The sequence below is a fragment of the Echinops telfairi genome, unplaced genomic scaffold, assembly GCF_000313985.2.
Source record: "Echinops telfairi isolate 266 unplaced genomic scaffold, ASM31398v2 ScPeMD7_7427;HRSCAF=8465, whole genome shotgun sequence".
NCBI classification, from domain to species: domain Eukaryota; kingdom Metazoa; phylum Chordata; class Mammalia; order Afrosoricida; family Tenrecidae; genus Echinops; species Echinops telfairi.
This window is the reverse complement of record NW_022111327.1, coordinates 13,565,726-13,578,734: the sequence shown is the minus strand read 5'-3', so window position 1 is coordinate 13,578,734 and position 13,009 is coordinate 13,565,726. Positions and strand designations below refer to the sequence as shown.

Sequence of the window (13,009 nt, the reverse complement as noted above, 5' to 3'; positions counted from 1 at the left end):
ATTTACTGGTTTCCCTCCTATGACAACCAGCCGGATCCTTTGACGCATTCGGGTGACCGGCGGAGGGCGGGGACTTCGGAAGGGGATTTGAGCAAGGTTCTCTGAGGTTCGGAAATCAGGTTCGGCTAAATCCCTGGAGGGCACGCACAGGGGCTTGTTGGTAGCAATGGCACGCGTACCTGTCACTTTCCCAGGGATTTCTTAGCAGTGCGACAGTGGGACCGTGCCCTTTGGATGGGTCTTGGGGTTTGGAATCAACTTGGTACTTTTTTTTATCGTTCGTGTCAGCTCCCCGAGGTGCGTTTTCTTCCAAGGACAGCTTGAGAACCCCTTTTGAGTCATGCCTCCTTAATCTTGGAGTTTATTGTGAAAACTCTCAAAGTGAAATACCTGTGGAAAAAACCATCCACCGCGCTCCTTCCCAAGCCACTCACTTCCATGCTTCTGAATTCCATTCCAACCGCTGGGGAGCACAGATAATGCACATTGTGACACAGTGCGATCACGGACACAATTTTGTACTTCGAGCAGCAATGTAAAACTTGCAAGATTGAAATAGGTCCAAAAGACAGCGCGAAAATTCTCAGTGGGAAAACTGCAAAGTCACTCTGTGGCACTCCCCTGGATCTGCTCCACTCAGTCCCCTCCATCCCCGCCTGTAGTTCATGAATGATAGTGGGAATGGACCCAACGCCTGCTGTGTATGGTCATCTAGTGGGAAGGCACAGGGAAAAGGAACTGGGGTTTCTCTGTTGTCCTGGAGATGGTTGTATTTGGGTCAGAGAGAAGTAGTCTTGTATAAAACAGTGTCCCAACAGCAGGACCTTTGGAAGAGGAGGATGTGCCTCATTACCCTCTTGAACTCTTTAATGACATTCCTGACTACATGACACATACATGTGTAGGGATATGAGTGCTGACTGATAAATCAGAGGGAGAGAAAGAATTGGAAAATTATTTTGTAGTTCAGCTCAGGAAAGAACGAAGCTACATCTGGGGTGGGAGTAATTTTGATGAGGGGCAGAAGATTTTCGAGACTTGTAGTTTCTCCCCACCATTTGCTTATTAGTAGCAAAGAAGACAGAACAAGAAAACAAGTCATTATAGAGTGGAGAAATTGGGCGACATCTTGACCCCCAAATAAGAATGTTCTATTTTAAATGGAATCTCAAAAATTACTGACGTCAGAAAAGATAAAGGCTGTTCTAGATGAAAAGAGACTAAAGAGGCAGGATACGACACAATCTCCCAGATGGGTACTGTGGGCAAGACAAAATGCTATAAAGGATGGCATTTGATAGACTAAAGTACTGTATTGGAGTTAAATGTACAGATATTGAAAACTGTCTATAGTTATTTTAAGGGAATGCTTTTTTTATTCTTAGGTACCCTGGGATATTTAGGAGTTGTTATAGCAGTATTCAGTCACTAAGACTTTGGTACTGAGGAGTGGGGGACTGCTCTAACAAATGCCCCAACTGTGGCAGATGTTGGGGAATTGGGTAATGGATAGTAGCCTGACGAATTTTAAAGTGATTAATAGTAAAAGCCTAGATTACCTTACAGTGATTGTTGGTAGAGTTATGGACATCAGAGGCAATTCTGACGAAAGCTCCGGAGGAGGTGAAGTGAGTTATGGAGAAAGTGTCTATTGCCTTAAAGAATACATATGGCACTGGCAACAGAACATAGCTAGAATGTGAGTGTTAAATGTGCTTCTGGCAAGACTTTAAAGGAAAATGATAAACGCGATTAGATAATGGAGGAAGGGTAGTGCTTTTTCTGCAGTGGCAAAGAATTTGTCTGAATTATCTTCAGATAGTAGAAGGTATATTCTTATGTAATGAAGGAGAGCCCAAAACCAAGATACAGAATTGTCTCTCATCCCCTTACAGAAGGGACATGGGGAGGAGACGAGCCAGTCAGGGTGCAGTGTAGCAACGATGAAACATACAACTTTCCTCTAGTTCTTTAATGCTTCCTTCCCCTCCCACTATCATGAACCCAATTCTACCTTACAAATCTGGCTAGACCAGAGGATGTACACTGGTACAGATAGGAACAGGGAATCCAGGGCGGATGAACCCTTCAGGACCAGTGGTGAGAGTGGCGCTATCGGAGGGAAGGTGAGGTAGAAAGGGGGAACCGATCACAAGGATCTACATATAACCCCTTCCTGTGGGAAGGACAACAGAAAAGTGGGTGAAGTGAGATGTCAGACAGTTTAATACATGACAAAATAATAATTTATAAATTATCAAGGGTTCATAACGGAGGGGGGAAATGAGGAGCTGATACCAAGGGCTTAAGTAGAAAGCAAATGTTTTGAGAATGATGAGGGAAACAAATGTACAAATGTGCTTGACACAATGGATGGATGGTGATAAGAGTTGTAGGAACCCCCAATAAAATGATTTAAAAAAAAAAAGAGTTGTCTTTAACCCTCAGCATAATATAGAGTTGCTATTTTTCTACCCTATAGGTAGAACATACAGACCAGAAACGTTCTAAAGTCCAAGCCAAACAAACAAAGAGGTAGTGTTAGACATGGAAGAACACCAGTGGATGGTTTTGTGGCCAGACTACCTGGAAGATATCACTACTTACTATCTTAATGCCTAAGGAGGCCTGGTGGTGTAGTGGGATACACATTGAACTACTAATCACCAGGTCAGTCCTTCAAACGCATCAGCTACTCGGTGGGAGACAAATGAGGCTGTCTACTCCTGTAAAGATTTTTAAAGTCTTTGAATCTCATGGGGGCAATTCTACTTTGTCCTATAGGGTCCCTATGTGTCAGAATGGACTCAATAGTGCAGAGTTGTTTCCTTTCTTTCCTCCTCCTCCTTCCATCTTAATGCATGACTCTCAAGGAAGGCCTGGATTTTAAAAGAATGGTCTCAGAACAAACCCATTCCTTTGGCAGCTGCATAAACTGCAGAAATGGGACATTTCAGATACTGCCTCATCTGACTGAGGGATTTGTTTAGGAGTTTTCAAAACATACCATGTAGCGACTGCCTGATAATACTTGCTTCGGAGGATTGTTATGAAGACTTAATGACTTAATGTGGAATGAGTTCACCAAGTAACTTGCTTCCCTGAGAACCTCTTAGCCATCCTTCCAGATTCCTCCTGGATGCCACCTTCCAGGTGAGGGCCTCCTGATTCCACCTTCCTCATACTCACTACAAACAGAATGGGAGGCTCCCTCTCGTGGGCCATGCTACTGAACTGTGCACATGCCTCATTCATCCAGTCATGCACCATCCCAAAGTCACTGGATGGCAGCTCTATTCTAGTACTCTCTCCAGTCCTTGGAAGATAATTATATCACAGAGCCTCTGCCCCTAAAGAACACACAAGAAGGAAACAGACACAGCAACCAAAAGCTGTAGTAAAGTTAGCGTGTTTGACAGGGGAAGATCCTGGGAACTATAGTGGCTGGGCCCACAAGGAAGGGAATAGCAGGGCTGCCTAAAACAAACAAATTTGCCTGCCATTGAGTTGATGCTGATTCCTAGTAACCCGACTCATAGTTACCTGATATGACAGGTTAGAACTTCCTCTGTGCATTTCCAGGACTGTAACTCTTTATAGAAATAGATAACCATGCCTTTCTCCCTCTGAGCTGGCTGGTGGTTTTAAACTGCTGACCTTGCTGTTAGTAGTGCAAATGCTTAACCACTATGCCACCAGGGCTACTAACAAAGCAAGTAAACCTTCTGACTCTATTGTAGTACCTTTTTCTTGTCTGTCTCCCCAGTTGACTCTGGGGTCTTCTGGACAGTCAACAAATCTAGTCGGCACAGTGCTGAAGGCCCATAATACTTTTAGGGGTCTATGGAGATGGTTCCTTTTCATTTTTAAATCAGAAGCAAAAGATAAGGTGAAGTACAAAAGTATTGCTACAAAATGATAGAAACATCTATTAAACAAAAAATATCAAAATGGGAAGCTACTGATTTTTGACATCTCTGTCTAGGGTTATCCACTTCGGATGGTGATATTTCCAGCTCTCCAACCTTTCCACAAAGAAGTCTTTGCTCTTCAATTTGCACCGTCAAAAGACCAGTCTGAACACCTTCGAGGGAACTGAACATGTTTCTTTTCATTGTTCCTTGAGTTTGGAGAACACAAGGGAGCTGAAAGGACAGCGTGAGGACTGTAGATGGGGTCAGAGTTCCCAATGACATTCTTGGACAACAGCTCTTGCTACTCTCCAAGAATGAGCAGGTGCATGGCTGTGACAGTGAACCAAAAATTCCCCAGGGCAACTTTCCTGGACTTTATCTCACCAATGCAGGCTTCGGTTTTCTTCAGACGTCTTCCTAAGAGGCCCATGAGTGTCCTTTGGGAACATCTATCAAGGTGACCCGTTTGGAATCTCAAAGTACAGTCATTCACAATAACAAGAAGATAAAAAATACACGAAATGCACACCAGTAGAAGAATGGATAAAGAGACTTTGGTACATACACACACAATGGAATAGTAGAATGATAAAACCATGAAGCACCTCAGGGCGTGTGAACAATATGCTGAGTGAAATTAGTCAATCACAAAAGGACAGATATTATATGAGACCACTGTTACAAAGAAAAACCCAAGACAAATGTTTTCATGCCCAAGGAAACATACATTGACATTAGTTAGGGGTGGGGGGCAAGAAAATGAAGCAATAGATAAGGGTTGTTTGTTGGTTTGAGTGAAGAGAAATCAGAGTGGGGTAGGGCCAGCTATTGCGGGATGGATAAGTATCTTAAGTTGTGTAGTATAAAAGTGATTATCTGAAATGTAAACTCCTACCTAATTATTAATAAAAATATGTATACAAAAGACAGCCATCATAACCTTCTAAACTGACCTCTATGCTTTGAATTTGACTGGTCGGGCAGATCCCCTCCACGGCTACTGCTTTAATTGGATCTTTTTTTTAAGGCACATTACCAAGACTCAGACACGTCTGTTACTTAAAGGACTTGAATGTAGCCATCCACTGGTCACAGAGACACGTTTGAACACATGTTGTTAAGAAGAAACGTGTGTATGACCTGGAATACTAGTAGCAATACTTTTGTGCTTGCCCTTATAAAACAATGAGGATATCATGAATCTAGCTGAGATTATATCTTTTATACCAACGGTCATATAAACTTAGATCTGTATATTTATTCCATGGAAAGGAGTCCAACAGAAATGAGAATGTTGACCCTCTTTGAGGACTGGGCCCCTGCTTTACTTGTCTTTGAACCCCCCCATTGCTAGAAGGGGAAGGGATGAATGGTTGGTGGATGGATGGAGAAGATTAAATGGTGTCCTATATGTGTTCAAAAGGCACTGTATCGTGTGCTTAAGAGACACCTCATGGGACAGGACATGGACTAATATTAGTGCTTCCATCTGGAGCCCTGGTTGCTTAGGCATCCAGTAAGCACGGCAAACATGGGCTTACTTGTGCTTACTAATCGGTAGAGGAGAATGTCACATGTTTTTCACATCAAAGATGCAATTCTCAATATGGGGCGGTTTTATGCTCCAGGGGCACTTAGGAACGTCTGGAGATGTTTTTTGTTGTCACCCCCGGGCAGAGAATGGGAGTGGTAGGAGTGAGCGCCACTGACATCTAGTGGTCACAGAACAGGGATGCTGCTAAACATCCTATCCATCAGCCACCCCCCCCACCCCCCCACTCCCTGCCATCAACAGAATTATCCAGCCCCCCAAGTCAATCCTACTGAAGAGAAGTCCTTGATTAGAGGACCCCAAGGGGGAATGCTGTGGTACAGGGAAATATTTATGCTTAATAAGGACTACAAGGGGGAATACTGTGGTACAGGGAAATATTTATGCTTAATAAGGACTACCAAGGAACCCTGGTGGCGTAGTGGGGGTCGCGTTGGGCTGCTAACCGTGATTCGAACCCATCAGCAACCCCTCGAGAGAAAGATGAGGCTTGCTGCTTCAGTAAAACTTTTGTAAAGCCGCGGAAGGAACCCCCCAGGGGCAGTTCCACTCTGCCCTATAGGGTCGTTAAGAGTCGTTATCTGGAATCAACTCAATGGCAGTGGGTTTCTTTTAAGAGCCACTATTGCATGTAGCCTTCACAGTGATCCTGCAAGGGAGTTACTGATAATCCTTAAAAAAAAAACACCATAAGTTATTAATACAGCTTGTCCCAGAGCACATGGTTAACAAGCCTAAAGGGCTGCGGAGGCTGTATTTTTCCATAGCATCCCAGTGTCAGCCTCTCTGCTCATTGTCATGTTGTCCCCTAGTGGGCAAGTTTCGCAGAGGCCGGCAGATCGTGTTTCCTCAGACTCTCTCGCAGCATGGGGGTGACATAGTTTAGTGGGTTAAGCACCAGGCTGCGACACAGGTTCTCGGTTGGAACCCAGCCCCTCTGAGGGAGAAAGCAGTGGCAGTTCTCTGTCCTTCAGAGTCACTAAGATGGGAAATTGACCCGGTGGTAGTGGGTTTGATATCCCAGATACGGATCTTGCATACATGGGAGCTACAGACCACTGGTCTAGCCTTCAGTGTGTGCCCATTAGGGAAATGGGAAATGGAGCTAAGGAAAGGGATCCCTCATGCCTCTGACCACAACCAGAATTAGGAAAACTCCCTCATGCCTATTCCCATGCTTGAGGTGGGGGTGGGGGTGGGGTGGGGATTCCTTACCTGGTGGCTCAAAATGTTACTTTGTGGACTAAGATGCACCTGACTTATGGCAGGGTATGGTCAATTGCTTCCTGTGCATGTAAACATTTGACACTGACTGAGGAAGACTATGGGGAGAAGTCAGATACTTAATGCCAGACTGCTGTCTCATCCCACAGCAGGGCTGGGCCTGCTCCCTGCTGCTGGAGACAATAGACTACCTCTCTCTGGAGCCAAAGGCCATTAGCTTGATTCCTGTGGGCGGAGTTCACACCCAACTGATAATGGTTCCTATGAAGACCCAAAATCAAGTTAAGCTGTTACCAGAAATCTAGGATCCGCCTATCTTGCCGCCTATCTTGCCGCATGTACACCCCCAATCAATCCCTCCTCCTTCTGTAGTGCATATGTCCCTAGATCACCCCCTCCCATCACTGTAATACCTGTAGCACAACCCTTTCCTGTGACTTATGTCTTCACCTGTAATGTGGGGGCTTGCACGTCCCCAATGTCCCGAGAGAGTATAAAACCTTGGGGAGCATTAAAGCTCTCACTCACTCCCTCCACGTGAACCACCAAGTGGGGCTGAGGTGAGCATGCTACCATAATATGTGTCTGACTCCATTTATTTCTATATATCTCTTTTATCTCTCATGCTCTCTATAACTTTACTATAATATTTACTTATTATCGCTGTACAATTGCGCCTACCAAACCCGTAGTCATTGTGCTAGGAGCTGGCTTCTTCTGGCAGAAGACCTTAGAAAAACCTGTGCGTTTGAATCACGATGCTGGAGAAAATTATTGAAAGTACCACAGACTGCCAAAAGGACAAACGGATCTGTCTTGGAAGAAATACGGCCAGTGAGCAACTTCGAAGCAAAGAAGGTGAGAGTCATCTTACACACTTTGGACATGTTGTCAGGAGAGAGGAGTCCCCGGAGAAGGACAGCATGCTTGGTAAAGTGGAGGGGTGGCAACCACGACAATGAGGAAGGTCCTCCATGAGATGGGTGGACACAGTGGCTGCCGCTATGGGCTCAAACCTCGTTCGTTCGCGCTCAGGTTCGCTATGGATTGGAATCAATGAACAAGCCCCACTGCAGACTGCTTTGTAGACCACCAGGAAACATTGTATTCATGCAGCCTCGGGCCAGATGCTCACAGCACAGGAGCAAAAATGAGGAAGCCCTTCGCAGTTTTTCCCTTCCTGAAACTCACCTGATTTGCATTTGTAGGCCCTGGTGCTCCACTTCCTCCTAGATGATAATTAGTTCAATGGATCAGTTCAAGCCCTGCTAATTAGATGGGGGGAGGGGAAAATTCTGGAAGATCCTGTGGGCTGGCACCTCCAATCCCTCAGTTGGGAAGCAGCCACCCACCCACTCCCCCTGGGGGCACACCCTGTGAGACACCCCCCCACCCCGGTCACCTAATGATTCAGGATGAGATCACACAGCTGTCGAGCATTTCTTGGAATTTTATTGAAAATTGACATGGACATTAGAAAGGTATCAAGCTAAACAGTGCTGGTTCTGGGATGTTTCTCCTGGCAAATGAAGGCCCCCCGAGGGGCAGTGACTGATCACACCTTGAGCAAAATGAACCAAGGAGAAGAAAGGAAAACAAAACAACAACAACAAAACAAACCAACAAACAGATTTCTGGAAAACATGCAGAGCAGCTCTCTCGAGAGACACGGGGCAGCGGAATGGGGACGGCAGTCGGAGCCTCTGGACATGGGCACACTCACATGGTCTTTTGAGGCAAGGCAAGGCAAACGAGTGGGCTCTAGACAGATTCGTCAGCCTCGCCGCTCTGCCTCCAGCTCTCAGGCTGAGCAGAAACAGATTTCAAAGCTCCAACTGGCTGTGGAAGGGTGGATGGAGTCATTGTGCTCTCAACTAAGCAGAACCCCCTCGTCTCTCCCTTCTCCACCCGAGGCTTAGCTAGGGGATTCATATGTCCCCCGTGCTGAGGTCTGCAGAAGGTCTGTGAATGCTGAAAAAGATCCAAATGTTGGCCTTTCGCTTCCATATTCCGAAATGGGTAATAGTGGCTAGAGGCAGGCAAGCCCTGGAACCGGAGAATTGTTCAAAAAGAAAAATACAGTTCTCCAACAATACCTTTTGAACAGCACTGCCACACCCACAGCTGGGTCTCCTGCCCCAGCTCACTTACACTTGGGTGAGTTCTCCTGGAGTTGTCGCTGAGGTTACAATGGGTCCCTTCTCCAGCTTGGCCGGGTCTTGTCCTGCCTTATTAGGTTAGAACAAGATACTTCCATTTAAAATACCATGTAAGTCAGAAGAGAGCGTCTTGCCTGGACACGGGGACACATGAACACTTGTTGAGTGAGGGTGTGTGTATGTGTGTATGTGCACGCGCGTGTGTGCAGGTGCACACACGCCATCTGAGGGCAGAGGGGGCTGGTTGGTTTGTGGTTTGAGACAATGGAACCCTAACTCTTCTAGAATGGCAGTCTTCTCCTTTAGATTTAGTGCAGCTGCTGAAGACAAGATTAAAAAAAGCTGGAGAGGGAGAGAGAAAGAGAAAGAAAACACGAAATTAGCCAAAGAAAAAGGACATTCAAAGTCAGACAGGGTGGGCAGGGTGGGGGGGGAGGGGCAGTTTGAGGTAACACAGGTGCTTCCTGGAGACACAGCTTAGAAACAGGGCCATTGATTGTCCATCACCGCCGGGAGGGGAATGGGCTGAGAAGATTGGAAAAACACCACACACCAGTTTAAAGCTTCTGCTTTTAATGGAAAAAAGAAAAAGAAAACAAGCTCCCATGAACAGCCACATGGAAATGCCAAGGGATTAATACAAACAAGCCAAAAAAACCCCCCAAAAAACCCAAACCCCCAAAAGGAAAACAACAAACCCAAACCAAACCAACAGCAACCTAAGTGATCTTGAGAGAAATGAGTGTGTGTGTGTGTGTGTGTGTGTGTGTGTGTGTGTGTCCTTTTCGGAGTAGCCCCGATTCTTTTTAATGACTGGTTTTCTTTTACCAGAAGTAAATAGAGAACTTAGGGTGTTTCTTAAAAATAGAAACAATAGTACTAATTAAAAAGCCTTTTCATTGAAGGAGGACAGGGGAAACCACCACCCCCTCAAGCCCCCCTCCCCCCCAAGACAAACCTCTTCCTGTCTACAGTGAGAAAAGCTACCTCCTCAAAATAAGTCTTCGAATGTTTTGCCTTGTCAATTTTTAAAGCTGGTGGCTTGCTACATTTCCCTGTTGACAAGAATCACCTAGGGGACCCGTTCAACATGGGATGGGGTGGGGGGAGCTTCAAAAAGGTCGTGGAAAAATTCCATTATCTTTCTATTCCATTTCCCCACAAATTGTTGGCACCCCCTTGGCCACACCTGACTGAGGTCCATTCCTGAAGTCTGGCTAATAGGTGCCCGGGTGAGTCCTGCCATTTGCAGAAGCACCAGAATCTTCTGTCTGGTCCTGCCCTCATCTAGCCTCTCCTCAGATATGTTTCTGTGGGAGCGAACTCGAAAGCAGTGGCAGCGGAAGGACTCTCTAAGAATTCTTTCTCCAAATGTCCCAAGACCTTGTCCCCAAGAGCATGAATCCCTGAACAGACTGAATGCCTTTTGGGTAGTGAGTCAGGAGACCGGGCATTTAGCTCGGCTTGTGATACAACACAGAAGGGGGGGCCTTGGGCAAGTCCCTTCACTTCTCTTGAGCTCGGGTTCTTCTGGAAAAGTGGAACAAATCTGTCTTTCCTGCGTGATATAAAATCCCTGCCTCAGCCTCCTCTCTGAAGGACTGGCAAAGGCTGTATGGACTGGGTCCTTTTGGAATACTTGACATTGGGGATTGCTGAGTGGCTCTCTACTCCTAGCGACCGATCTGACTGAGTAGAACTGCCCCCTAGGGGTTCCTAGACTTAATCTTTATGGAAGAAGCCCTGGTGGTGCAGTGATTAAGCACTCCGTTTCTAACTAAAAGGTTGGTTGGTTTGGTTTAAAAGATAGGGCGATCTACTTTGGTAAACATTTAGGCTTGGAAATCCCATGGGCCAGTTCGGCTGTCTTACAGGGCCCCCATGGGTCAGACTCCGCAGTAACGGCCTTTTCTTGGAGGGGTGTGTGTATGTTTATTTTTATGGGCCCAGATGGCCATAAATTTTCTACCATGGAGGGGCAGGGTGGGCTTGAATGGCCCGAGCACTGTTTAACCACTGTGCTGCCGGGGCTCCTTAGGGTGCCTTAGCACTCACGGAATTCCCCCGTAAAAAGCTGCCAATTTAGGGGAGGGCTATTTATAACGTGAATAATTAGTATGGGGGTGGGGCTTGGGGGGTAGAGATGAGTGGTTGCTAGGTGTAAGTTGGACCTACTAGACCTCAAAGCTGCCTTAAAGAGGCCTTTCTTAGGAAGCTAAGAGCGCTCACTTAGCATCCTTCAGAGCTCCTGGCCGAGTCTGGGGTGTCTCATCTCCGAGCCACCACAACCAACCCAACTCACTGGCAGCGAGCCCGTGCTGATCCAGAACAACCTGACAGGATGGACGGGAAGTGCCCCTGTGGGTTTCTGAGGCTCTAAATATGGACGGGAGTAGCTCACACTGCCGACCTCATGGTGAGGGCAAGCCTCCAAGCCAAGGGTCTTCTAGAATGCTTCACAGTGCTTTGGATTGTCCCAAGACCCTGGCTTCTGCTTCAGTAGTCTCACCTACTTCCCTGCCTCTAGCCACTAGCCAATCAGTGAATGGAAATGACAGTATACTAGCTCCCTGACTCCGCAAGGACCGCTCAGGGAGCTTAAAAAAAAGTTCACGGAAAAATGGAATGAGGTGACCATGAAATGTTTCCATGAACTTTTCAAAGCATGCCTGGCCCCGCCCCGCGCCAATATGCTTTGAAATTACATGCTTGGCTTTGTCAACCAGAAAAGAGAAAGCAGGTTCAAAGGTTGGTTTTTCACTTTCTCTACTTTCTGCTTTCTATTACTAGCTGTTGGAGCCCAGGTGGGGTGTGTGTTGGGCTGCTAACTGCCAGGTTAGTAGTTTGAAACCATCAGCCAGTCAGTGGGGAAAAGATGATGTTTTCTACTCCCATGCAGATTTACAGTCCTGGGCATCCATAGGGGGCAGTTCTACCCTATTCTATAGGGTTCCTGTGAGTTGGACTGGACTCAATGGTAGTCACTTGTTATTATTTGATTTTAAAGAGAGAGTTCCCTGCCCTTTCTGGCCCCCTCCATTCTCAACATTTCCAAAAGGCCTAAACATTTGATATAGCCTCATTTGACTTTAGGAGCCCTGGTGGTGTAGTGGTTACGCGTTGGGATGCTAACTGCAAGGACTTCAGTTCGAACCCACCAACTGCTCCATGGGAGAAAGACGAAGCTTTCCACTCCCGTAAAGAGTTACAGTCTGGGAAACCCACAGGGGCCGTTCTACTTCGTCCTAGAGCGGTCGAACAACCCTTTCACAGGGGTCGCCCGATTCATGACAGTAGCAAGATTACAGTTATGAAGTAGCAACGAAAATAATTTTATGGTTGGGGGTCACCACCACATGAGGAACTGTATGAAAGGCTCGTGGCATCAGGAAGGTTGAGAACCACTGTCCTGGAGTGTCGCTAGTAGTCGGCACCGACTCAATGGCAGTGAGTTTTGGGTTGTTTAACTTTGTGGTTGGAAAGCAAGTGGTCCAAAACAAATAAAACCAAATAAAACCAAAGCCAAACAAATAAAACCTCCCCAAAGAAAATAAATATACAAGAAGGTGGTGGTCATGGCCCGTGCTGGGGGGAGGGGGATGGGGGGTGGGGGTGGGGTGGTTCTGGGAGGCACGAGCCAGTTGTGGAGGTCAAAAGACGTCTTGAAGGGATAGTACATCGCAAGGGTGGGTGGGTGGGGGCCTGGCTGCCTGACACCCCAAGGGAAAGCTGTCAGTTAAAATAGGAACTTTGGCTTAAAAGGCTAAATGGAGTCCAGTCCAGCAGTAGCAGGGGTGCTATTCAGTACACAGCCATGGGTTACTGCAAAGGAAGGGCAGAAAGAGGGTGTGTTAGCCACGGATCATCGCCAGGGCACCTCCAGGTCTCCCCTTTGCCCCGGGGCCAAACACCAAAGGGTGCAGTGGAAGGCTGTCTACTTCACAAGGGTTCCCTGAAAGCCACAGTCAGATGGGACTCCCTATCAAACAGAGGGCAGGAAGGTTGTTTATATATATTCAAATGCCAACTTGCCCACACAGATTCTTTGCCTGTTCAGTTTGCCTAGTTTCCTAAATGGGCTTGTTAGACCTGGTATATAGGAAATACCTAGGAGTTTCTGGAAGGCCCAAGAAGAGCTCTGTGTACAATGCAAGCCACTA

The 13,009-nt window shown here is 46.6% G+C and overlaps 1 protein-coding gene across 2 annotated transcripts in view; it reads right to left on the bottom strand.

Moving 5' to 3' along the window:
• Positions 1 to 8,122: 8,122 nt before the first annotated feature.
• SEPTIN6 (septin 6) overlaps positions 8,123 to 13,009 on the bottom strand; it is an 89,490-nt gene continuing 84,603 nt past the window's right edge. Inside the window, exon 10 of one of the 2 annotated variants that reach the window (XM_004710070.2) lies at positions 8,123 to 9,191. In XM_004710070.2, coding sequence (XP_004710127.1) covers positions 9,182 to 9,191 — 10 coding nt within the window. In that variant the 3' untranslated portion in view covers positions 8,123 to 9,181. Of the gene's footprint in view, positions 9,192 to 12,544; positions 12,672 to 13,009 lie in introns of those variants that run through there. The other variant, XM_004710072.3, reaches the window with a different exon arrangement.